Source organism: Saimiri boliviensis, chromosome 8 (genome assembly GCF_048565385.1).
Source record: "Saimiri boliviensis isolate mSaiBol1 chromosome 8, mSaiBol1.pri, whole genome shotgun sequence".
In the NCBI taxonomy this organism is placed as follows: Eukaryota; Metazoa; Chordata; class Mammalia; order Primates; family Cebidae; genus Saimiri; species Saimiri boliviensis.
This window is the reverse complement of record NC_133456.1, coordinates 25,887,863-25,915,298: the sequence shown is the minus strand read 5'-3', so window position 1 is coordinate 25,915,298 and position 27,436 is coordinate 25,887,863. Positions and strand designations below refer to the sequence as shown.

The following is a 27,436-nucleotide window of genomic DNA, read 5'->3' as shown; positions in this document are numbered from 1 at the left end:
CTGAGGTGGGAGGATCACTTGAGCCCAGGAGGTCAAGGCTGCAGCGAGCTATGATGGCGCCACTGCAATCCAGCGTGGATGACAGAGCAAGACCTTGTCTCAAAAAAACCCCAAATATCCTATTAATGAACGATTTCACTTTTTGTGGGTGCTCAGTTGTTGAAATCAACGTGTCTTTCATACTCTCAGCTCCTCTCAATCCAGCCCCGTGCTGATCTGATGGGGCTCCACGGGGCTCCTGAGGGCTTTGTCAGAAAGGCAGATGCATCTCTTCAGCGTCTGCACAGAGCCCAGCTGGGCCATGGAGGTAGCTGTGCCTGGAGCCCGGGAAGCAAGGCGCAGCTCCTGGAATAGCACTGCCATGTCCTAGGCGCAGCCCGCGGCAGCCCATCCTCTGCCCTACCCCCCCCAGCCACGCACCTTTTCATGATGTGCTTGCCCACCTCTGTGGAGCCTGTGAACCCGATTTTCCTCACGTCGGGATGGTCTGAGAGTCTCTGGCCAACCAGGGAGCCTGTGGGTGGGAGGGACAGGGGAATCAAGGCGGTCCCCCTGGTTCTGGGGAGGCAGGAGCCCACCTCCAGGTCTGCACAGATCCACCCTGGGACCTGGGGCCCTCAAAATGCTCCCCACATGCTTGATCTCCATGGTGCCTGGGGCTCATGGAGCCTTGCTCCCTGTCAGGTGCTGAACTGTGTCCCCCCAGATTCAAATGGTGAAACCCTCACTCCCTCTACCTCTGAAGGGGACTGTGTTTGGAGACGTGGCCTTAACACAGGTGATTCAGGTCAAATCAGGTCACTGGGAAGGACTGATCTGACTGGTATTTTTCTAAGAAGAAGGGATTTGGGCAATGACCATGTGAGGACACAGGGAGTGGAAAGCTGTCTGCAAGCCCAGGAGAGAGGCTGTGGGTGAAGCCAATGCTACTGACACCCTGGTCTTTGACTTCCAGCCTCCAGAACTGAGAGATGATAACTGTTTGTTTCTGAAGCCCCTGATCTGCAGTGCTTTGACATGGTAGCCCAAGCAAACTAACCCACTCCCCCCATGGCTTTCCACCATCAAGCAGACCCCATGGTGAAGGCATCAAGCCTTCAGTTCTCGAAGGATATCAGCAGAGACCCACGGACACCTGACCACGTCCCTGAGGAATGTGGCATCCTGAGCATCACAGACTCTAAAACACCTGCCCTCAGCCATGCCCTGCACAAGCCCTGTCCCCAGCCTGGCTAAGTCCTCTCTGCCCCTCAGGTCTCCATCTCAATGAGACTTCGGAGTGGGCTCCCTGATGCTGCCTCATCCCAGACTCAGCATAGCTCGCCACTTAAGCCACTCTCTTGTTTTGGCTTCTGAAGCTGCACCCTCCTAATTTGCCTCTCACTTCTCTGACAGCTCTTTTTCCATCTCCTTTGCTCACCTAATCTTAAAATACCCAGCACCTCTGGCTCTGTCCCAGGCCCTCTTCTCTCCTTAGTTTACACTGTGTGCTCAGCTGATCTCGCAGGCTTCCAAGTGCCATCTTCAGGTACGTCATCCCCCAGATCAGCCTCTCTAGCCAAGCTTCTCTGGGATCCAGATCCACTGGCCACTCCTCTGCCGGCTTGGCATCTACACTTGGATGTCTTCTGGCTTCTCAAATTTGACATATTTGAAACTGAACTCTTATTCATCCCCCAAGATCTGCTCTTTCTCCAGGGTTCTCCATTTCAGTAAACAACTTCTTCTTGCAGCCAGCTGGTTCAAGCCAAGAACCAGAGTCATTCTTGACCCTTCCCTTTCCCATCCCATGACTCGCTCAGTCCAGGGCTCCTGCGTCTACCCAGCCCCTCCATGTCCACCACTCCCCTGCCTCCAGGCTTGTAAAATTCACATGCCTAGGCACACCTGTGAAGGTTCCGGTTCAGCAGGTTTGGAATAAGACCCTTGTATCCTCCCTCTATATACAGTTAAAGCTCTACAAGTGATTTTGATACTAACTCCATTCTACCACTCCCCATTAATCACTGTTTTGGGGAGAAAACGTTTGCAAAAGATATATCTGATGAAGAACTGGTATCCAAAATATACAAAGAATTCTCAAAACTCAACAATAAGGAAATAACCACTAAAAACTAGGCAAAACACAGAAACAGACACATCACCAAAAAAGACAGGCAGATGGCAAGTAAGTACATGAAACAATGCTCAATGTCATTTGTCATTAGAGAATCAAAAACTAAAACAGCAATGAGATACCACCACACAGCTACTAAACAACCAAAATCCAGAACCCTGACGATGCCAGATGCTGGCACAGATGTGGAGCAACAGGAACTCTCGGTCATTGCTGTGGGAATGCAAAATGGTACAGCCACTTTGGAAGACAGTTTGGCAGTCAGTTTAAAAACTAAATGCACTCTCACCATATGATCCAGTAACTGTGCTCCTTGGTATTTACCCAAAGGAACTGAAAACTTATGTCCACACCAAAACTTACAAATGAATATTTACAGCAGCTTTATCTAGAATTGCCAAAACTTGGAAGCAACCAAGATATCCTTCAGAAGATGCATGGATAAATAACTGATGTGAATCAGACAAGGAATATTATTCAGTGCTAAAAAGAAATGAGCTATTAAGTCACAAGAAGCCATGGAACAACCTCAAACACATATTACTAAGTGAAAGAAGCCAAATGAAAAGCCTGCATATGATTGCAATTACATGACATTCTGGAAAAAGCATGAGGGAGACAAGAAAAAAATCAGTGGTTGCCAGGGCTTAGAGAAAGGAAGAGATGAAAAGGTACTGCACAGAATATTCTTAGGGCAGTGAAACTACTCTGTGTTATAACCTAATGGCAGATGAAAGTCACTACACAGTTGTCAAAACCCATGGAATGTACAACCCAAGTGTGACCCCTAAACTGTGGACTTTGGGGGATGATGAGGTGCCAGTGTAGGTCACTGATGGTAACAAATGCACCCTTTTGCTGCTGGATATTAGTAGTGGGGGGCTGTGTCTGTGTAGGGGCAGGTGATATGTAGGGACTCTGTACTTTCTGCTCAATTTTGCTCCCAACCTAAAACTGCTCTAGAGTAGCTCTAAAATCTACTTACTAGTGTAACAGTAACAATAATAATAGCACTCTCTCAGGCTATTTAAGACATATTTACAAAAGGTATCATATATTAGACCATAAAAATTCTCCATTTTAGATAACAGAATTTTTATAAGCTGTCATGTGTTGGACCGTGCCTCCCCAAACCACCTGCCAGAAATTTACAGGTCACCCTCCTAACCTCCAGTATCTCAGAATGTGGCTTTATTTGGGGATGAAGTCAGTACAGGTAAAATTAGTTAAGATGAGGTCATTGGGGTGGGCCCTGATCCAAAATGACTGGTGTTCTCATAAAACCGGGAAATTTGGGCGCAGATGCATACACATGCAGGGAAATACCATGCATGTGATAAAAGCACAGATTGGGATGATGCTTCTACAAGCTAGGAGGAGGCAAAGAACTCTTCCCTAGAACCTTTTAGACAGAGCATGGCCCTGCTAGCACCTTCCATCCCCCTAGAACCTTTTAGACAGAGCATGGCCCTGCTAGCACCTTCCATCCAGACTCATAGCCTCCAAGCTGTGTGGCGCTGCCTTGCTGTGGTTTATGCCACTCGGTTTGCAGTGCTTTGTGACAGCAGCCCTGGCAAATTCACACACAGGCCACTGTCTTTGATCATGACATAATTCAAGTAGAAATAGAACAAAATTTTAGACAAAAAACAACTTGGCAATTGTTTTAAAATCTCTTTTTACTTACTGCATTAGAGAGAAGACCAAAACTATAACTATATGACATTTAAGAATAATAAAAACGTGAATATAACATGCTCATGGCATGAGGCAGGAGTGCATTTCTGGAAGGCCAGCTTGAGGAGCCCTGTGGACAATTCCCCAGGAAAACCACCATCCTGGTGAAGATGATCTAAAAACAACCACTTAAACTCCTTGGAAATTCTTCTAAGGGCATGAGACAAAACATTCTTCAAGAAAATCTGAATCTCAGTAAGAGCAGGGAAGGTCTGCGGCACTGAAGCTACAGTCTGCTCCCTCCCCTTGGGGGAAGCTCCACTCCAGGCCGGTGTGGCCAAGAAGGCAGCGCTCCTTTCCCTCTCACTCCCAGTGAAGGAACCTGGCATCCACCAGGAGGGGCAGGACATCAGGATTACTCATCTCTGCCAACTCTCAGTTGCAGAAGCTAAGTTCTTTGGTGACTATGGCTAAGATGCTGAGGCCCCTTCCTCTGTCCAGACATCACTCATAAGGGGAAGGCTCTACCCCAGGTGTGGCAGATGGAGAAGACAGTGCATGACTGTATTCAAAGTGCAGAAAGAACAAAACTGTCAACCCAGAATCTTACATCTAGCAAACCTGTGTTTCAAAAAGTAGAGGCAAATAAGGATATTGCCAGATAAACAAAAACTGAGATAATCTGTTGTTAGCAGAACCACCTTACAGGAAATTCTAAAAGAAGTTCTTCAAGCTGAAAGCAAGTGACTACAGACAATAGTCGGAATCCACAGGAAAAAGCAAGGAGCAATGCAAAGGTAACTAGGTAATTATAAAAAGATAGTATCAGTGCATATTTTATTTGCTTTCTTCTCTTAACTGATTTAAAAAGCAATTGCATAAAATGATTATATACATAATTGTATAATTGTACTGTGGGGTAACAAATAGAAGTGTAATATATTGGACAATAAAAGCAGAAAGGAGGTAAGTGCAAATAAAACTTAAATGGAATAAGGAAATGACACCAGATAGTAGCTCAGATCCACAGGACCAGCTGAAGAGGACCAGAACTTGTAAGTCAGATAACATACAAACTCTACACATAGATACTTCTTCTCCTTTCTTTTCTCAACTTATTTAGTAGATGTAAAATTTATATATATAAAGTAATATAGGTAGCAATGTATTATTGGGTTTGTAACATATGTAGATGTTCTATGTGTCCAAAAACAACAACAACAGCAACAACAACAACAAAAAGTGATCCTAGCACAAACAGGGAGAAGATAACAGAGCTATCCAGAAGGAACATTTGTACATTTCACTGGGATTAAATTAGTATCAATCTAAAGTTGGTTTTGATAAGTATGTGATAAGTCCTAGAGTGACTACTAAGAAAATAACTAAAAATGTATGCTGCAAAAAACTATTGAAAGCATTAAAATGTTATACTTGAAAATATTCACTTAATGCAAAAGAAAGTACAGCAGGAGAAACAGAGGGAGAAAAGACAGGAGACTTATAGAAAATGAAAAGTAAAATGGTAAAACCACTGTATCAATATCAACATTAATGTAAAGTCTCCAGTCAAAAGGCAGAGATTATGAGACTGGATAAAAAACATGATCCAACTATACATTCTATAGTGGAGGCAAATTTCAGATTCAAAAGTATGAATAGGTTGAAAGTAAAAGAATGTAAAAATATATATCATGTTAATAGCAACCATATGAAAGCTAGTGAGAGAATACTAATGTCAGACAAAATTGACTAACACAAAAACTATCATGAAGGATAAACAAGGGCATTTATAATGATAAAAGTGTCAGTCACAAGGTGCGAGGTGTCACCAAAACTTTTTTTTTTGAGACGAAGTCTTGCTCTGTCACCTAGGCTGAAGTGCAGTGGTGCGATCTTGGCTCACTACAACCTCCGCCTCCCAGGTTCAAGTGATTCTTCTGCTGTAGCCTCCGGAGTAGCTGGGGTTGCAAGTGTCCACCACCATGCCCAGCTAATTTTTGTATTTTTAGTAGAGACAGGGTTTCACCATGTGGATCAGGCTGGTCTCGAGCTCCTGACCTCAAGTGATCCACCTATCTTGGCCTCTCATAGTGCTTGGATTACAGGCGTGAGCCAGAGTGCCCAGCCATCACCAAAACTCTTTCAAATGCTTTCCTTATTTGAAACAGAAAAAAACTAATGGACTAAACTTTCAACCCAAAAAGCTACAAAAAAAATAGAAGAACCACTCAGGAGAACACAGAAGGGAATAATAAAAGCAGGGGACAACCATAAAAATAGCAATGGAATAGGTAAGGAAATCCAGGAGCTGTATTTTTTTTAGGGTGGGGGATGGAGACAAGCAATAATTTTTCACCAACTTAATCAACTTAAAAAGAGAGAGAAAAAGGAAAATTATAAAGAATGTATTAAACAATCAAAAGGAAAATCCAAAAAGGAGATAAAAATTATGAGAGATTATTAAATACAAGTTCATGCTAATACATTTAAAATCTGCACAAGAAAGGACTTTTTCATAAACTAGACCACTAAACACAAGAGAAACTTAAAAAGTAATTCATGTTTGACCTCTCCATAATGCTCTAAGCCTGAAATGTTCTACAGAAAAATTCTCTCAAACTTCCAAGGACAGATAATTCCCAAGTTCAGCTGGGGTATCTGAAGACGAAAGCCCTTCCAGGTGCAGGAGCTCTCTCCCACAAAAGTGTCCTCCTTTGCTACAGGCTGGCCCTCCTGGGCCCTCCCCAGGCTGCTCTGCCCTCACGCCCCTATCCAGCAGGGCCTGCTCTGCCCAGTTGCATCTCTAGCTGTCAGAAGCCCTAGCCCTCCCCTCGACCATGGCTCTTACCAGATCCTGGGAGGACGTTGACCACACCTTTAGGAATGCCAGCCTTCAATGTCAGCTCTGCAAACTTCAAGGCGGTGAGTGGGGTCACCTGAGTGTGGGGCCAGAAAAGGAGACCGGATAAGGAGGTTTTTGAAAGTGGGGCTCTGCTTTCCCTCCCTGTCTTCCTCTCCCAGCAGCCCAGCAGCAAACAGGGAGGAGCAGCTGCAGATTGTAGCACCAGGAAGACCCCAGGGAAGCCACTAGAGGGGAATCAGCACCAGCTGGGAATCAGGGCAGGCCAAAGTCTGGTGCCCTAGCTTCTCCTCCTGGTAGGGCTCCAGCCCCAGCCAGGCCTGGGTTCCCTCCTGCACAGCATGTTTCTAAAGATGGAGGTTAAGGTCTCCTTAGAGGATTGTTGTGATGCTTAAATAAGCAAATGTATGCAGATTACTACATGATCTGTGATACATGGTGAAATGCTGAGGCATGCTTGACTCAGGGAAAATAATATCCATGTCAGCCATAATTATTGTTTTTTTCATTATGCCAATACCCTGGGGGCACAATTACCACAAAGAAGCTGGTGAGTGGGTGCCCTCCTGGGTACCCCATCCCTGCCATGTCATGCACCATCTTTGGAGGCAGGCAGCAGCTGGGCTATCACTGCCAATGTAGAGATGAAGAAACTGAGGCTCACTAGGGGTATCCTCACTCCCAAGGACCTTCCCAGTATGCCTGGGTGACCACTGACATCCCGCCTCTACTCCCCCACCTACCCCTCTCAGATCCCACACCATGTAGCTTCTTATGCAGGCGTGGAGCCACAAATCCCACTGCCCACCTTGCTTCCCTCCAGGACTTGTGGTCTCTGAAGCCATGTAAGAGACGTTGCACCAGCTTTATGGATAGACTACTCAGGCTGTCTTAGAGCTTGGGGCCTGGTTTCTGCCCCATGAATCCGGAGTGCAGAAATCCCTGCCTCTGCTCAACCGAGTGGCTGCAAGTTCCCGCACAGCCAGCTGGCCTCAAGCAGCCATGGCTGAAAAAGAGTCTGCTTTGGAGAGCTCTGCCTGCCATGTACGCCTCTGCCCATTGAGAGCGGCGCCTGTGGAGGGCAGCTGGCATTAGCAGGACCCTTCCTCCAGTGCCCATGTGGGCAAGCGGGGCCCTTCCCTTCCTCCCTTATAGAGTGAGTTTCTGGTCCTCTCTGTGGTCTGCAGTCCCTGTCCGGAGTGAGCCCATGCTCACCTGAGCAGGCTTGATCACGACTGTGTTCCCAGCAGCCAGGCAGGCAGCTGTCTTCCAGGACAGCATCATCAGGGGATAGTTCCAGGGGATGATGATGCCACAAACCCTGCCGCACAAAAGAGGTTGGGCTTTGTCCCTCTTCTCCGCCAGGGGCCCAGAGTGGAGGGCCTGCCAACTCCCTTCCCCTCACCCAGGGCCTGACATTCATTCTCAAAGCCAAGCTTCCTGATAAGGCACCAAAGGTCCCTCTGAGAGGCAGCTCACACCTGCTCTTTCTGTCCTGGATGCTGCAGTAAGAAATGGTCTGGTGGCAGCTCCTCTTCCTAGCAGGGCAGGATGGCAAGGGACACTGGACAGTTTCCAATGGAAACTGTGGAACTGTCTGGGGCACAGGCAATGAGAAAGAGTGATGGTGGGCAGGCCCAGGTGAGGACACAGGCCAGGGGGACCTGTAGAGGGTCAGGGGTCACCGGGGGGGGGTCAGGAGGGCCTGGAGGGGGTCCTCCTGAGTGTGAGACCAGGTGTCAGTCCTCAAGAAGAGAAGACAGAGTCGGGAAGGTAGAACTGACGAGGTCAGGGCGCTCTGCATGAAGCCATGGTGCCCAGGGTCAGCACCACCCTGGGTTCCAGAGCAAGCTTCTGGCTGGGCACAAGTGCCTCATACTCAGAGGATCGTGGGCTTGGGGAGGCTGCATAGTCCCAGAGACCAGCAGGCACACTGGCCGGGTATGAATCCTGTGTGGCCCTGCCTTCCCCGCATACAGCACCACTTTGGGTGAGCACTGGGCAGTTAGATGAGGACATCCACACAAAGCACCAAACGCAGACCACAGGCCGTGCTATCCCCACCCCACCACCATCACAGGATGTTTCCCCAAAAGATAATTGCTTAGCCAGACCCAGGCTTTAGGCAGGACACTGGGTGAGGCATCACGGGGGAGCAGTAGGGGGCACGGAGAGAGTAGGGTAGCCACCTCGCACCCCACACGCACCCAGCTGATCGGGTGGGATGGGACAGGCAATAGGGGCGACAGGCAATAGGGAGCACAGCACGGGCTGGCGAGTTTTCCCAGGGAAGGGGTCAGGCTGTCAGTTACAGTGAAGGAGGTTGAGGGGGGCTCAGAAAAGAAAACACATCATAAAAGTCCCACGATTATGCACTGAATTGTGCCCCCCCGCCGCACCCAGTTCCTATGCTGAAGTCCTAATCTCCAGAGCCTAAGGACGTGCCCTTGCTTGGAGACCAGATCGCTGTGTTGTAATTAATTAGGATGTGGTCACACCAGGGTGGGCAGGCCCCTAATCCAGCAGGAACGCTGTCCTCATACAGAGAACACCACCTGGAGAGACAGATTCTCACAGCGGGAATGCCAAGAGGGCATGAGGCAGAGAGGGGGCGCCCTATAAGCCAAGGAAGGCCAGAGGTCGCCAGCAGCCACCAGACACCAGAAGAGAGGTCGGGACAGAACCTCACAGCCCTCATGCAGAACCAGCTCTGCCCACATCTGATCTCAGACTTTCAGCTCCCAGAACCGTGAGACAAGTTTCCACTGATTAAGCCCTGGATTGGTGGTCCCTTCTACAGCAACCCAAGCCGACGCCCACACTCACTGGTTAGGGGAAAGGCTGAGCCCTGGGACTGGAGTATGCAAAGCCAGCCTGGCATGCGGTCAAAGGAGCAGGGCTGCGGGACCCAGGCCCAGGTCAATCCTCCCTGTCCAGCTACTGTAAGAACTGACCTTCATTGGCCTTGACGTCTCTGATTCTTAGTGGCCTTTCTTAGTGGGAGACTGAGTGGCCTCACTCAGTGAGACACCCCCTCATGAGTCTGAGGCCCACTCCTCCCTCCCTCAGGGCCACTCTCCTGCTGTGGGTCCCTGAGCCCATCTCTCTTCTGCCCTCAGAGGCTCCCAGGGAGCTGCATGGACAGTGAGGGTGGAGCTCCTTCTCTCTCTTGGGAGCCTGGGGCCTGGGCATGGGACACCAAGCAAGGTTTCTTGGTGTTGCAAGAAACGCATGGCTTGCTAGGGAGCTCCAGCGGTTGTTGGGCCAGGATGCAGCTGAAGATGTGAGGGGACAGGGCCCCACAAGTCAGCTGCGGCCTCACTGCTGGGGTTGCTGTGGGCCTGGCCAGAAAAGGAGATGGGCAGCCCCTCACTCAGTCATTCTGCAGTATTTATGGGACACTGCACGAGTGCTGGGATGATGACAGGCAAGGGCACAGGGCAGCATCAGCCCGAATGGTCAGACAGAGAATAGAATGGGATTATAGATTAGAGAGGGCAGGCTGGGAGCAGAGGTCTCGGGGATGCATCGCAGGTGGGAGCTGGAGGACAGCGCTGAGGGCTGCAGGTGGGACATGGGTGCAAGTGCTCAGCGGGGCATGAGAGTGGAGGGTCCGGGATCTGCGAGGCCAGCACAGCCAACCACAGTGGACTGGGGAGGGGGCCAGGATACCAGGCCCGGATCCCATGGCTAAGTGAGGAGTCTGATTCCATGTCAAGGGCACTGGGAAGCCACTTGAGGATTCCGAGTGGAGCAATGACACGGTCTCTTGTGAATTTCCTAACACAAACATCCGAAAAAGCTGGCCTCTGCCCCTTCTCAGCACCACAGACAGAATTCTCCTCTTAGCCCTATCCAGGAGGCCCTACCCTGCCTGGCTCCTTCACCTGGTCCTCGTAACTCTTTCACAGCATGCCATGCCCTAACACCTAACGCTAACCCATCAAAACAACTTAGTGAGGACAGGACTGTTTCATTACCATTTGACAGATGGGGAGACTGAGTATAGACAGGCTGGGAGCTTGCCCTAAAAAGGGGAGGAGCTGGGATTCCGACCTTGGGTTCCAGCACTAGAACATTCCCACTGAGGTGAAGTCCCCTGTGAAGGTGGGGAGGGGTGAAGCCCAGAGGCCCTGGCAGCCTCCCTGCCAGGCAGAGACCATTAGTTCCAGAATTGCGACCAGCCAGGTGCGTGGTCAGCAGTGGCCCTGCCTGACTGCCTGCCTTTGGGTGAACTCTGGTCTGTGTGAGCGGCTGGGACCAGGCCCTAGAGCAAGATGTGTTCACACTGGGGTACTGACTGGGTGCCCAGAGCCCCGGGTCCAAGGCCAGCCTCACAGGGTGACACAGGGATGCTTCTGGGTGACTGTCTGTTTCCTCCTCAGTCCGATGGGGGTGGACATCTCTTTACCCCTTGCTGGCAGCTGGGAGGGTGGACAGCCTCACAGACCCAAGTGTGGCTCTGACCTGTGGCCCTGGGTGGGCCATGACCTGCCCTGCCCAGCCCAGCCCCTCTCAAAGCAGGACAAAGGTCTCTGACCACTGCCCCATAGCAGGGTTTCTTGGCCTCCACGCTACTAACACTTGGGGCGGGGTAGTTCTTTGCTGTTGGGGGCTGTCCTGTAGCACCCTGTCGGGACCACCAAAACCATGTGCAGACATTGCCCGGTGTCCTCTGTGGGGACCCTGGAGGCGATGCCTCCACCCCCATCCTGGCTCCTCCCTGGGGCTCCAGGATGAGAGGTTTCCTGGTGCACAGATCCCTTTCCCACAAGAGCTTCCTCCGGCTTGTGCTTGAGGACTTGGTTGTTCATCTGCATGAGCTGTCAGTGGCACAGTGACATTGGAGCATGTTCTCCTTGCAAACACTCCAACGTTCAGGTGGAACTGAGGGACCTTTGGCCACGCCCACAGCTGTGAGGTCCCCCACCCTGCAAGGCACACAGAGCCTGTGGGAATGACTGTGGTGCTGGTGGCAGCTGGGCCCTGCTGGGTCACCCTGGTCAGGTCCTCCTCTGGCAACTCGTGCAGGAACAGTGAGCGTGGACCCAGGGCTGGGGCTCTCTAGGTCTGATTGCAGGCACATCCCCAGAGCAGATCATGGATCAGGGCTTCTCCAGCACCTGCTGCTCTGGTGTTTGCTGTCACTGACCAAGCATAGTGGCCATGCACTCTTGGGTGAGCCTCCTTGGGCACGCATGTGAGTGACTCACCAGGACTGGGGCCAAGTGAGCATGTATGGCCTCAAGTGGTCACTGCTCAGTTTCCTCTGGCAGGGGAAAACCCAGAGCTCTGTGGCTGTGTTCCAGGCCCTTCTCCCCACCCCTGCCCTGGGGCCACTGGGTGTCGAGGTGAGGCACCTCATGCCGGGTTCCCTTCCTAGTTCCTACGCACTTGGTGTCGGTGGGGTCTGCACTCTTCCTGCTGAGCGGTTCTCATCCTCTGCCTGTTCCTCCTTCATTCTGTTTCCTGTTCCTCGGTGCTGTGCAGGAGTTCCTCATCTTTATGAACACTGACCTCAACATGCCCATTTTGGATGTTTTTTGGGTTTACCCTTGTTTCCCACCCTGGGCCTGACTGATCCAGTGTCACTGGCGGATTAAATACAATTGTCCTCAAGTTCTTACAGCAGTGCCTGGCACGGAGCAGGTGCTCTAGAAGCACACGGATGGCTGTTTGATAAACACATGCACAAGGGTGCCGTGAGCTCCTGCAGGCCGTCCTGCAGTCCCATGTACTGCATGGAAAGCACTGTTAGGCTGCACCTTGCCCTGGGCAGGGACTCACCCGACAGGCTCCTTCCTGGTCAAGGTCAGGTTGCGGTTGGGTCTGGCCTGGTTGATGGGGATGGTGGACCCCTGGAAGAGGCACAGAGGCAGTCACTCAGGGGCCCAGGATACACCCCTCTTCCCCTGGGCAGCCAGCCTCCACCAGGGGCTCTGGGAGGAAGTTAAAGCCACCAGCTTTGGTGTGACCTGAGGCTTGAGAGATAGGCAGGGGGGCAGCCAGAGGGGCAGGAAGTTTGCTCCACCCTGAGCCTGGCAGGCAGAGCCCTTGGGCAGGAAGCTGGTCCTGGTACCAGCGAGGCCTCTAGCTTTGACACTCAAGCAAGAAAAGATAAAGGTGGGGGTGGGGCCGGGTGCCCGCCCCTCCCCTCAGCTCTAAGCAGTTAAGCATGTGTAGGAGGCCCAGGCCTGGGGCCAGCTGCTACACGGCAGCAGAGTGGGAGTGGGCACCAGACAGCCCACCTCCCTCCTCGCTGTCATGTCCTGGTGGAGAGAAGGAACCATGGAGCCCAGATCTGGCAGAGATGCCGTGAGCCCTGCAAAGATGGGTCTCCCCAGAGAGCCTCCACAAATGGCCTTCAGGTTCCACAACTGATGGCAAGGGCCTGAAGATACAGTGAGCACTCCCTCCTGTGATGGTGTTGACTGTCCCTGTTGACTTAGGGTGGGGGTATGGTGCCCACAAACCCAGAACAACCACAGCAATCCCTAGAAAAACAGGCAGAAGAGAGTGTCACAGGGATCCCAAGCCCGAGAGTGATCTGCTGCCTCTGGGAGACAGAGCATCTTGAGCAGGGACCTGCAGCCAGGAAGGACCTGCACCCTCAGCCCTGCAACCACATGGAACTGAGCTCTGTCAGCACCAGAACTCACCTGGATGCAAGTTCTGCCCCAGGGCATCCAGTTAAGGCCCAGTCCAGCCAATGCCTTAGCTTTGGCCTTTTGAGACCTCGGCATGGAAGACCTCGCCATTTGAGACCCCAGCCTGCCTGGAATTCTCACCTGCAGAACCACAAGCTAATAAACGGGTGTTGTTCCAAGCCACGCAGTTGTAGTCATTTACGGTGCAGCACGCAGACTACTGTGCTGCCCTTGGAGTCCCCTAAACTGCCGGGCCAGTCTGTGTGTGCTCACACTGGGCGGGAGCCTGGGACCCACCTGGATCTTGTCGCACCAGCCAGCAAAGTAGCGGAAGGTCTGGATGGACATCCCCACGTGGGTCTTCAGGGCCAGTGTGTAGACGGCACCCGCATCCAGGGCCTCGATGGTAGCCAGCTCCTCCTGGTGCTGCTCCATGAGATCCGCCAACCTGGCCAGGGGGAGGGCAGGTGGTAAGTAGGCTCGGGCCTGGCACAGCCTCATCTGTCCTCACGAGGCCCTTCTTAAAGAAGGCAGGGGCCTGCCACCCACCCCAGGTCTGCCACTCTCAGATGTGCGGACCTCCATTTCATGCAATGGGCTGGCACCGTTTGCTCCACCGGATGGTTGTGAGGCTGACACCCTCTGTCAGCCGAGCTGAGCTGCCTGTCTGCAAGGCTGAGTTTGCTCTGGGCCGGTGGGCTCCACTTTCCCTGGCCACCCTTCCCCTAGGGAATGAGAGGGGCAACCTTGTAACTCCCAGGCTTCCCATAGCTGCACATCCATCAGAATCAAGGGAAGGCAACCCGACCTTGGCATGCTCTCTCCTTTCCTTGCTCTTCCCTCCCTTCCTTCCTGAAGTATCTGTCGACACACTACTTTATCCAGTTCCCCTGAAATTATCCTGCAGAGGCATTCACCTACTTGCTGCAGACAGCAAAGGGGTCACCGCCCAAGAGGCCCACTTTTCCTGTCTTCGGGAAGCTCTGAGAGGCTGCCTTGTGGGACTATTCTATTGTCAATTCAGGTAGGCTGCTGAATTGACACCCTGGCACCTGTGCTCCCCAGAGCCCAGTCCCTGGGTGCCAGGGTAGCAGTGCAGGAGAAGTAAAGCTGCTGCCATCTCCCTCTGAAGATCTGCAGGGCAGATGCAGGGGTGTCCAGCAGGCTCAGCCGGCCCTACTGACCATCAGCAGCCTGGACCACTGCCAGATCCTCAACCGTGGACCACAGTTGGACAGAGCCAGCAGCTCCCCACAATCTTTCCCACAAAGAGTAGGCTCCTCTTTGTGGCTCTGCTTGGCAGCTGGATATGGCTGCTTCTGCCCCCTGGAGGTTCTATCCTGTCCACCAGGAGTTCGTGGGACTGCCTAGGAACCTTCTTTAAATCTCTCTCTGGCCCTTCTTTCCAGCTTCCACAACTGTGTAATGTCTGATTCCTGCAGTGCCTTTCTTGTTCTCTAACACCCATGGTGGTCCCACCACCCTGACAGGGTGCTCTGTGGCCATTTATCTGGGAAATCCTGTTCTGCCCCTCCGGGACATCTAGACCCAGCCTCTGTCATGCTGAGCTGAGGCAGAACCAGCAATGGGCACCACCAGGTCTCCAAGGGGTCTGAGAGCTTGTATAGGACAGGAACTGGTCCACTTACCCCTGCCAGGGTGCCTCCCTCACTGTCATTGTGGGTAAGTAGGAGCTGTTACGATACAAGCCACCAGCTGGCAGCAGAGGCCAAGGGAGGAACTTCACATACGCTGTCGGCCACACAGTCTACCAAAGGTCTGCAGGGCCCAGGCCAGAGGCTCTCCCTCCACCTGGCATGCCTGTTTCACAGCTCTCCCTGACTTCCAGGAGCTCTAGGGACTGCTGGGCATGGCAAGTGCCTTTCCAGAATTGAGGGGCTTGCAAAGGGGACAGGAACCTACGAAAGGCTGGGCATGCCAGCTCCCACAGCCCTCCCTGCCCCAATCCTAATCTCCACTTGGTTTTGCAAACCATGGAGGCCCCTCTCTCTCATTTCCTGCTGCTGGGCTGCCCTGGCTTTTCTGGCCTCTGGAGTATAATAGAAACAGAGCCATTCTGACTGCAAGGCCAAGGCAGGGTCTCTCCTGCCAGGTGAGGAACCTCACTGGGACCTTGCCATAACTGGGCTTCACAACTCTAGAGCTTCCCAGGACCCAGTGAAAGAGCCAGCCCCTGAGATGCCTGTGCTCTGGGTTCATCTGCCTGTACCCTCCCTTCTTTTGGGAACATCATCTCACCTCTGCGAGGGTGACTGCTCCTTCCCCCAAGGCCCTGTGGTTCCAGGGTTGTACAATCTCTTTTCTGGGCCTCCCTGTCACTCTACAGTGATAAGCTAAAGTCATCATCACAAGTCTTTGCCTAACACATCTGAACTGGAACTAAGGAGAGAAGGTCCCTTCCTCCCTGGCTTAAAATTAAAAAGAAAAGAAAATGTGAGACCTGTGGATTCCAGCAGCCAGAGCCAGGCTGAGCAAGCAGAGACCAGGCCAGCTCCTCCCTGGTCCTTGTTGTCTTCTGCGTGCAGGAGCTGAGTCTCCTTCGGCGCAGGCTGGCGAGGGCAGTGCTGTGTCTGCCTGGGAGGCCCAGCCTGCGCCTACTTCAGAAGCAGCCCTTGGCTTGCGTACATCCTCACCTCCACCAGGCACCTCCCCTGAGGCCACTCTGCTGCAACACCTCGTGTTTCTCATGTCCCTTCCTCTGAGAAAACTTTTCTGAGCCTCAGGCAAGGAGCCCCAGCCTGGTCCATCTGATGGCCTTGGTTCCATGGTGTCCCTAGGACCCACCTCATCCTGGCAGGTAAAGAGGCCTTTGCAAAAGCACCCCCCGGCCCCACCCAAGTTGATGGTGGCAGTGGCTGGCAGGCACATGCTGAGCTCCCACCTGTACAGCAGCCGGCCCCGGTCCCGTGCGCTGATCTTCCCCCACAGTCCATTCTCAAAGGCATCCTTGGCTGCGGCCACTGCTTTGTCGACATCGGTGACTTGGGCCAGGGATACCTGGCAGATGACCTGTAGCAAAAGCAGAGCTGTGACTAGTTTTCCCTCAGCCAGCTGCACACAGACCCCCTGCCCACTTCCCCAGCTTCCTCCTAGGCTTCCTCTTGTGCTTTGGCCATGCTTCCCCTGGCCACGTAGGCAGGCGTGGAGGGGAAGCATGGCCAAAGGACAGCCCTGGGAGGGCTTACACAGGAAGAGAAGACAGGTCTTTCTGGGAGAAGGCTGTTTGTGTGTCTAAACCCCAGGGCCCCCACCCTGTTCCTGCCCTGAGTGTGCCACCCATGCAGGCTCTCTCAACTTGTGCCTGCTGGGTGTGTTGAGGGAAGCCAGTGAGATCCCGGGGTGAGAGGGCAAAGGCAGCCCCTCCTGTCTGCCACCACAGACAGCCTCGCCCCTTCTGCCAAGGCCCCATCCTTAGCCCTTCCTGATGGTCCATCCCAAGGGCACTGCACTGTCCTATCTGTGTCCCTACCCCCTGCCTGTCCCTTTGAAGATCAGTCTTTAACTCCCTCAAATGATTATTTTTGAGTATACTCTCTGTATTCTGCAAGGATTCAGCAGATGCTACAGGATGGACAGGATAGAAAAACATCAGTGTGCAGCCACAAGAGCAAGCTCTGCTTCGAGACCCACATTTCAGATATGCCCATCTGTGTATCTACCATAGGCGTGCATTGACTCATCACGCCCCAAGGTCACAGTCAAGAGAGAGTGGCAAACACGGGATTCAACTCAAGGATGAATGTCCCAGTGGTGGACAGTTCAAGTATTAGACAAGGCGAGACCCATGCTGGGGCTACTGATGAAGTGTAGAGGTGTAGCAATGGCCTCGTTTCTTCCTACTGGGGAGGAGGAACCCTGTTCCCAGTCTCTGAAGCAGGTGTAAGACCCTTCAGAGCCCTCCTGTCTCCTGCCACCACCCTGCACCTCCTCTCCGCACCACTCCAATAGGGTGGGCTGGAAATGAACTGGTATCCTTTCTCATCCCTCTCAAAGGCACATGTCCAAGCAGGGGCCCTCAGGGTCAGGACCCGCAGATGCCAGTAGGGTTAGGGGGGAAGGTTGGTAAGGCTGGGGAATGTGGGGAAGGGGCGCTGGGCCTGCACTTACACTTCCATCGGTGGGATTGATGGTCTCAAAGGTCTTGGCACCCTCAGCATCCATGAACGCCCCCCCAATGAAAAGCTGGTGGGGCATGTGGAGGGTGCGCTTGTTCACCGCCATTTCCACCTGGAAGAAGAAGGGACCCAGTCACAAGCACAAACCCACACGGGGTACAGGAGGCACACACAGACAGCTGCAAAGCAACACACAGGCACACTTCCCAGGGGCCTCCTGGGGCTCCAGAGCTGCATGTGGGCAGCAGCTGAGAAACAAAGGACAGCAGGGGAGAGATGATGGACAGGCTCTGCAGTCAGGCTGCCTGGTGGGAGCCCAGCGCTTCCACCTACTCCCTGTGCGGCCTTGGGCTGGCTCCTCAGCTTCCTCAGGGCAGGGCAGAGAGGACTCTCAGCACAGAGGAAATGCCAGTGGGTAGTGAGGCTCTTGGTAGCCACCAGACATGCCACCAGCCACCACTCATGTCCCTATGGATTGGCAATTCCTCTCTGAATGCAGGCACTTCTGGGATACCATCCTCCTTCTGAAATATGTTCATCAGTTGTTTGTCCTCAATCCCAAGGACACTCCGGGGTCCACCTTGGTCCCCTGTGCTTTCTTCACCCACTTTTGTTCCAATCTACCAGCCAAACAAACTATGCCAAAGTCCATTCCTATGGGAGTTGGCAGTCTATAATGATAGCTCGGGGAAGATTTCTTAATAATCTCTTTAAAAAATAGATTTTCAATTACTTATCATGCTTCCATACGCACAAGTTGAATATGTAGGATCATTTGTTTCCTTACTGGGAACTAGAAGTCTCTTCTTAGTATCCTGATCACATGCGTTGGGACTCAGGGTTTGGCCCATGTCCTGAGCATCAGACAGCAACATCCTCCGCTAAGCCTGCCTCACTGTACCAAGGTCCCCAGGCTATCCCAGGTGCACGGAGAGCATGAGAAATGGAAAGGTGGGCTCCTGAGGCCCTGGCTTTCTGAATGCCCAGGTTTCTTCCCTTGTCTTAGGTTGTCACAGATGCAGCTGCCAGAGGGGTCTGCAGGGCCTGCTACAGGGAGGGCCCAGCACTCACGTAGTCAATGCTGCACTCGCCCTCCTCATCGTCCCCTCGCAGCTTCCTCACTAACAGCTGGGTGAAGTCCCCAAAGGTGGATGCCATGTACACATCTTCGTTTTCTAACTCCAGGCCATCACACAGCTCCTTCACTTCCTCCACCAGCCTGGAGGAAGGAGATGGAAAGATGGGGACACAGGAAGGGATCAGCAGGCCTGCATTGCCAGCAGCAGCAGCAGTGGCACCAAACACCCCAAGAGGCCCATCCCAGCACTGGGGGCTAGCCATGAGCCCAGAAGTGGGGGAAAGGGCCCAGGCTGTGGACTCAGATGGCCCTGGGTCCAAATCCTCACTCCATCACTTTCTAATTTGTGGCCTGGGGCAAACTGACTAACTCCTCTAAGCCTTAATTTCTTCACCTGTAAAACAGAAGTAATGATAGCTCTTCTGTTATTTTGTGAGGAGTAAATATGACAACCCACCTTATAAAAATAATTAGTAGATTAACAATAATCTCCAAAAAATTCTGTTAAAAGAATAAAAATACAAACCACAAATTGGAAGAAAACATTTCCAAATCACATTATCTGATAAAGAACTTGTATTCAGAATATATAAAGAACCCTGAAAACTCAATACTAAGAAAGCAAACAACCTAATTAAAAATGAGCAAAAGATTGAACAGATGACTCTCCAAAGGAAAAATATGGATGGCAAATAAGAATATGACAAGATGCTCAACATCATTAGCCACTGGGGAAATACAAATTAAAACCACAGTGAAATGTAGCTGCATATTTGTTAGAATGTCTAAAGTTTAAAAGCCTGACCATTCCTACTACTGGGAAAGATACAGTACACTGAGCAACTGCAGCTCGCACACACTGCTGGTGGGGATGTAAATGGTACTACCACTTTGCAAAGCAGTTTAGCAGTTTATAAAGAATTAAACATATTTCCCATTTCACTCTTAAGTATTTATCCAAAAGAAATAAAAGCCTATGTCTAGACAGCAGACAGCAGAACAGGAAGCTCTGAAAATACATCCCCTTACCTAAATAACTATGGAATTTATATAAATCAAATATGTTGGAGATCTGGGTCTAGTCAAATGCTTTCAGCACCAAGGAGAAAGACTGGTGAAGAAGCTGGTAAATGTCAATCATTTCCAGTGAATTTCAGCCTCTCATAAGCTATTGGTTGGCACCTGCCACCTCCCACCTCTGCCACAGAAAGCTTAAGCAAGGCTGGGTCATATTCCAGATACAGCTTGTTGAAGCCAAGGTGGGCAATAGGGACCTTGTCCTCCAACCACCAGCACTGTGTCATGAGCATAGATATTCCTTTCAATTGCTGACAGGCTGTCATAAAGGCTGACAGTCACTGTTTCAACCCTCGCAGGCTGAAGTAGCTTCCAGGAGATTTTGAAAGGCAATACTTTCTCTCCACTTTGGTAGCCGGACATTTATGGAAATCTTTGTCAGGTCACTGGCTGACTACAGGAACAATGGAACAGAAAATTCAATGACAGCATACAACAAGGAACACACCTTGCAAAAATGATTTGGAAAATTCACAAACAGATGGCTCCAGCCCTCAACAAGGAAGATTAATAATCCCTAATAAGTGAGAGAAATATATTTCCAGAATTACCACAACATAACATTCAAAATGTCCAGTTATGACCAAGAAAGATCTATAAAACACATGAAGAAATAGGAAAGAAGAGCCCATTCACAGGAACAAAAAAGAATTTCAAAGAATGTATTCCCGAGGAAGATCAGATATTGTAATTATTGGTCAAAGAGATTATGTCAAATGCCTTAAATATTTTCAATGAACTAAAGAAAATTATGAACAAAAACTAAAGGAAATCAAGAAAACGATGTGTGAACAAAATGAGAATATCAATAAAGTGACCCGAACTATAAGAAGTCAAGCACAAATTCTTGAGCTGGCAAGTACAATAACTGAAACAAACAAAAAACTCACTAAAGGGGTTCAACAGTAGTTTTGAGCAGGCTGAAGGAAAGATGAGCAGAGTTGAAATTATTCAGTCTGAGAAGCAGAAAGAAAAAAGAATGAAGAAAAATGAAAAGAGCCTGTAGGATTTATAGGATACCATGAAACATAACAACATACTCATAGGAACTCCAGAGAGAAAAAAGAGAAAAAGGCAGAAAAAAAATTTATTTGGAGAAATAATGGCCCCAAAGTTCCCAAACATGAGCAAAGATATGGATATACACATCTAATACATTCAATGAAGTCCAAGAAGGATACACTCAAAGAGATCAACACCAAGGCACATTATACCCAACTTGCTGAAACCCAGAGACAGATAAATAATTTGGACAGTAGCAAGAGAGAAGTGGCTTGTTATATACAAGGGATCTTTGATAAGATTAAAAGCTAACTTCCACTAAAACACCTTAAAGGACAGAAAGCAGCTGGATAACATATTAAAAGTTCTGGGGAAAAATGGCAACCAAGAATTCTATATCCATCAAAACTATCTTTCAAGAATGAAAGAGAAATTAAGATATTACCATAGAAACAAAGGCTGAAGAAATTCATTAGCAGTAAACCTGAGCTAGAAGAAATACTGAGAAGAGTCTTTCTCTGTTTATTTATTTCTGCCATTTGTTTTTTGCATGTCTTATTTTTTTTGTTCCTCAGTTTCTCTATACTTGTATTTTTAATGTGGTTTGTAACTTCTCTTTTTTTCCTATATAAGAATAGGCAAGTGAACAAAACAATAATTTTAAATATATATTAATGGGTATACAATGTATAAAAATGTACATTGTGACAGTAATACTATAAATGGGAAGGAAAAGAGATGTATAGAATGAGAATGATTTTATACTATTGAAGCTGGGTTGATATTATTCAAACTACCTTGTTATAAATTTAACATGTTAATTATAATCCCCAAGTAACAACCCTGAAATAACTAAAAAACATACAATTAAAGAAGGGAATCAAAGTCATACACTACAAAAAAATACCAAACACAAAAAAGGACAGTATACAGGAACTGAGGACAAAAAAATAAGACAGGCAGAAAACAAATGGCAGAAATAAATCTTTATTTATTTGTAAGCAAGTTAAATGCAAATGCATTAAACTCTCCAGTTTAATCTACTTTAAAGTTTAAACATGAGAACAAATTGGATGACTAAATAAAACTCAACATCCATACATATGCTACAAGAGAATCACTTAGATATAAGGATACAAAAGAGCTGGAAGTAGAAGGATAGAGAAAACATTCCATGCAAATAGTAACATAAAATAGACTTTAAATCTAACAAGTTTACAAGAGACAAAGAAGGATATTATATTGATAACAAGGTCTGATGCTGCAAGAGGATATAATGATTATAAATTCATACACACCTAACACAGCCCCAAAATATGTGAAGCAAAAATTAATTTTTCTAGTAGTTAGATACTTAGATGCCCAACTTTCAATAATATATTCAAGAATAAGACACCTGAACACCACAAACCAATCAGACATAGGAAAAACACTGTTCAAGAAGAGCAGAACACACATTCTTCTCAAGAGCACATGGAACAGTCTTCAGGATAAACCATTTTTTAGGCTACACAGTAAGTCTTAATACATGTAAAAATACTGAAATCTTACAAAGTATCTTTCCTAATCAAAATGGAACGAGACTAGAAATCAGTAACAGAAGGAAAACTGGAAAACCCACAAATATATGAAAATGAACTAGCACACTCTTAAAAAACCAATGGGTTAAAGAAGAAAACACAAGAGAAACTAGAAAATACTTTTAGTCAAAGGAAAATAAAAACATAACATATCAAAACTTATAAGATGTAGGAAAAGTAGTGCTAAGGAAGATGTTTACAGGTGTAAATACATTCATTAGAAAAGAATAAAGACCTCAGATCAGTTACCTAAGCTGTACACCTTAAATAACTAGATTAAAAAGTAATCTAAACTCAAAACTAGTAGAAGGAAGGAATAATTAAGGTTAGAACAGAGATAAATGAAACAGAGAATAGAAAAACAATACAGAAAATCAACAAAATCATATTTTGATTTCTTGAAAATACCAACAAAATTAACAAACCTTTAGCTGGACTGACCAAGAAACAAAAAGTGAAGGCTCAAATAACTAGAATCAGAAATAAAGGGAAACATACCAATTTTACAGAAATAAAAAGCATCATAAGAAAATATATGATAAATGATAACTAGGTAAAGTGAACAAATTCCCAGAAACACACAATCTATCAAAACTCACTCATGGAGAAACAGAAAATTTGGATAGATATGTAACTAGTAAGGAAACTGAATCAGTAATCAAAATCTTTCCAGCAAAGAAAAGCCCAGGGCTGAATGGTTTCACTGGTGAATTCTACCAAATATTTGAAAGGAAATTAACACCAATTTTTCTCAGACTCTTCCAAAAAACCGAAGAGAGAATACATCCTCAACTCTGTCCATAAGTTCAGCATTTACCCTGACACCAAAGCAAGCCAAACCTGTAACAAAAGAAAATTACAGATCAATATCCCTTATAAAAACTGATGCAAAAATCCTCAACAGAATGCTAGCAAACTGATTTCAGCAGCATTTTAAGAAGATTACATACCATGACCAAGTAGGATTAATTCTCAGAATGCAAGGATAGTTCACCTATGAAAATCAATCAGTATAATATGCCACATTAATGGAATAAAGAGAAAAACACATGGTCATCTCATTTAATGCAGAAAAAAGAATCTGACAAAATTCAATATCCTTTTTTGATTAATAAGCCCTCAAACTAAGAACAGAAGGAAATATTCTCTATAAAAAAGGCCATATTTGAAAAACCCACATCTAACATACTCCATGGTGACTGAAAGCCTTTCCCCTGAGATCAGCAGCAAAATGAGGATGCTTGCTTTCACCACTTCCATTCAATATAATAGTCCCTTCTTATACTTGGGCCGGAGGGGTAGGGGGTTGTTCCAAGGCTTCCAGTGAATGCCTGAAACCAAATAATGGGCTGAACCCTACACTGTGCTTCTTCACTTATGATAGGGTTACATTCCAAAAACCCATTATAAATTGAAAATGTTGGTAAGTGGAAAATGCATTTAATATCCCTAACATGCTGAACAGCAGAGCTTAGCTTAGGCTAAACTTAAATGTTCTCAGAACATTTACATTAACCTACAGTTGGGAACACTCATCTAACGTAAACCCTATTTTGTACTAAAGTTTTAAATATCTCATACAATTTATTGAATACTATATTGAAAGTGAAAAACAGAATTTTATATGGGTTACACAAAGTATAATTTTTACTGAATTTGTATCATGTCTACATCATTGTAAAGTCAAAAAATCCTGAGTTGAAACATCATAAGTCTGGGACCATCTGTATATTTTACACTTTTTCTGATAACATCAGTGACTACTAAGTGACTAATGGGCGGGCAGTGTATACACCATGGTTAAAGGGATGATTCACATATCAGGTGAGATACAGCAGGACAGCATGAGATTTCATCATTCTATCAAATGGTGCACAATTTAAAAACATATGAATTATTTATTTCTGGAATTTTCCACTTAATAGTTTCCAACCATGATTGACCATGGGTAACTTAAATTACAGAAAGCAAAACCACAAATAAGGGGAGACTATTGCACTGGAAGCTCCAGCCAGGGCAATTAGGCAAGAAAGAAACATTAATCCAAATTGTGAAGGAAGAAGTTAAATCACATCCCTTCACAGATAACATGATTTTATACATAGAAATCCTTAAATGGGCCAGGTGCAATACCTCACCCTGTAATTCCAGCACTTTGGGAGGTCAAGGTGGGAAGATCATTTGAACCCAGGAGTTCAAAATCAGCCTAGGCAACATAGCAAGACCTTGTCTGTACAAAAAATTGTTTTGAGTTAGCTGGGTGTAGTGGTGCATGTCTGGAGTCCCAGCTCATCAGGAGGCTTAGGCGGGAGGATCACTTGACCCCAGGAATTTGAGGCTGCAGTGGGCTATGATCACACCACTGCTCCATCCTGAGTGACAGAGCAAGATCCTGTCTAAAAAACAGAAAAAGAAAACCTTAAATATTCTGGACCTTCAAAAAACTGTTAGAGATAATAAAGGAATTCAGCAAAATTGCAGGATACAAAAATAACATGCAAAAAACAGTTGCAACTCCATACACTAGCAATGAACAATCCCAAAAGAAAATTAAGAAAACAATTCAATTTACAATGGCATCAAAAGAATAAAATAAGAATAAATTTAACCAAGTAGGCAACAGAGTTGTACACTGAAAACTACAAAACATTGCTGAAAGAAATTACAGAAGATCTAAATAAATAGAAAGCCGTCTGGGTTCATGGACTGGAGAACTTAATATTGTTAAGATGACAATACTACCCAAAGTCATCTACAATTTCTATGCGAACTCTATTAAAATCCCAAGTGATATTTTGCAGAAATTACAAAACTTATCTTAAAATCATATGGCATATCAAGGGACTGTGAATAGTTAAAACGACCCTGAAAAAGAACAAAGTTAGAGGACTCACATTTCCTGATTTCAAAATTTACTACAAAACTACAATAATCAAAGTAGTACGACACTGGCATAAACATAGATCTATAGACCAATGGACAATATAGCCTCGAAATAAGTCTAAACTTATATGGCCAACTAATCTTCAACAAGGGTGCCAAGGATACACAACGGGAAAGCGATAGTCTCTTCAGCAAATGGTGTTGGAAAGACTGGATGTCCTCATGCAAAAGAATGAAATCAGATCCTTATCTGGCCCCATACACACAAATAGTCAACTCAAAACACATGAAAAACTTAAAAGTAAGACTCAAAACTGTGAAACTGGAAGAAAGCCTAGAGGAAAGTCTTCATGATATTGGTCTTTGCAATGGTTTCTTGAATATCACACCAAAAGAACTGGAAACAAAAGCAAAAACATACAAGTGATATACATCAAAGTAAAAAGCTTCTGCAAAGCAAAGGAAACAATCAGCATAGTGAAAAAGCAACCTATGGAATGGGAGAAAACATCTGCAAACCATATGTCTGATAAGAGGTTAATCCCTAAAATGTGTAAGGAGTTCCTACAACTCAGTAGCAAACAAAACAAATAATCCAATTTACAAACGGGCCAAGGCTTGAGCAGACATTTCTCCAAAGAAGACATACAAATGACCAACAGGTATATGAAAAGATGCTTAACATCACTAGTCATGAGGAAAATGCAAATAAAAACTACAAGGAGATACCACCTCATCACTGTTGGGATGGTTCTTGTTCAAAAGGAAAGAAGAAAAGGGGAGAGGAAGGAAGGTAGGAAGGGAAAAAAGTATTGGCAAGGATATGGGGAGAAAGGAACCTTTGTGCACTGTTGGTGGGAATGTAAAATAGTGCAGCCTCTATGGAGAACAATATGGAGGTTCCTCAAAAAATTAAAAGCAGAACTACCATATGACCCAGGAATCTCACTGTTGGGTATTTGCCCAAAAGAACTGCAATCAGGATCTCAAATTCCCATGCACTTCCATGTTCATTCACAACAGCCAAGACGTGGAAACAACACAAATGCCCATCAACAGATGAGCAGATAATATGGTCTATCTGTACAATGAAATAGGATTCAGCCATAAAAAGAAGGCAATCCTGCCACATGCTACAACAGGGCTGAATTTTGAAGACATTATGCTAAGTATAACAAGCCAGTCATAGAAGGACAAATGCTGCTTGATTCCACTTGTATGAAGTATTAGAGTAGCCAAGCTCATCAGAGCAGAAAGAATGGCTGTTGCCAGGGCAGGGGGAGAAGGAAATGGGAAGTGGCTGTTCAATGGGTAGAAAGGTTTAGTTGTCCTAGAAAAAGCTATAAAGATCTGTTGATCAACACTGTGCTCATAGTTAACAATAAATGTACAGTTATAATTTTAAGAGGGTGAGGAGATGTTGCATTATGTGTTTTTGCTACCTTCTTTATTTAAAAAAGGACATACATTCTGAACTATTTACAGAAAAGCAGTTTTGCTTTCTTTGCATCCTCAGCTCAGTAGCTCTACACAAGGCACAGCCTGGTCTCTGGACACCATTCTCTCAGGTGTCTGACATTCTTCCTCTTGGCATATTTTTTACAAAACAATGATTCTAAACTGCAACTGCCTAACACTGACTTACTAGAGGTCCACAGTGCCCAAAGTTTCCAAGCACATAGGCCCAGTTTAGCCCACTCAGCCCCAACTCACATGCATGGTAGATTGCAAAACTGGCCACAGCGCCCACCCCTGCAGTCACAGCCTTGGCCATGTGAAGGTGCAGCACCTGATAGCAAGAGGTAGAGTTTCTTCCCCCACCCCTGAAAGCTGGACCTGTTCCATGACTCATTTTGGCCAAGAGAATGCAATGAACATGATGTGCTAACTCTGAGCCCAGGCCTCTCTGGGCTCCTGCTCTCCCTCCTGGGACCCACCACCACCACAGGACCAGCCAGGCCCCAGCTGACTTGGCAGATCCTGCCCTTATGTGAGCCCAGCTAACAGCAACTGAATCTGACACAAATCAGCTGAGCCCAGCACAAACTGTTGACCCATAGAACTGTGAGCTAAGGACATGGTGTTGGTTTGAATTTCGATATTTTGGGGTGCTTTGATACGCAACACAAATGGGTTAGCACAATACATAACCCCAGTCCTCCCCAAGAACTCGGCCCTGCTCTTCTGCATCAACTTCTCCCAAATTCCTTCCTAGAACTTCCCTGGAAAGGCCCCATGCAACTCCACCCCTTATACTATTCTCATGAAGACCTGCAACCATTCATTTGTGCTGCCCCCTACCAAGTGTGCATTCAGGAGACCTGCACACTGGCCCTTCCTGGGTACCTGGCCCACATGATCCATGAGTGTAACAAAT

The 27,436-nt window shown here is 47.5% G+C and overlaps 1 protein-coding gene across 2 annotated transcripts in view; it reads right to left on the bottom strand.

The window, feature by feature from the left end:
• The window catches only part of ALDH1L1 (aldehyde dehydrogenase 1 family member L1), an 88,201-nt gene that overhangs the window by 14,593 nt on the left and 46,172 nt on the right, over positions 1-27,436 (bottom strand). For both annotated transcript variants that reach the window (XM_010332006.3, XM_003944131.3), the window contains exons 10-17: positions 18,511-18,658; positions 17,432-17,551; positions 16,206-16,333; positions 13,601-13,751; positions 12,444-12,514; positions 7,872-7,977; positions 6,645-6,732; positions 421-514 (exon numbers count right to left, since the gene is read on the bottom strand). In XM_010332006.3, coding sequence (XP_010330308.2) covers positions 421-514; positions 6,645-6,732; positions 7,872-7,977; positions 12,444-12,514; positions 13,601-13,751; positions 16,206-16,333; positions 17,432-17,551; positions 18,511-18,658 — 906 coding nt within the window. The remainder of the gene's footprint in view (positions 1-420; positions 515-6,644; positions 6,733-7,871; positions 7,978-12,443; positions 12,515-13,600; positions 13,752-16,205; positions 16,334-17,431; positions 17,552-18,510; positions 18,659-27,436) is intronic.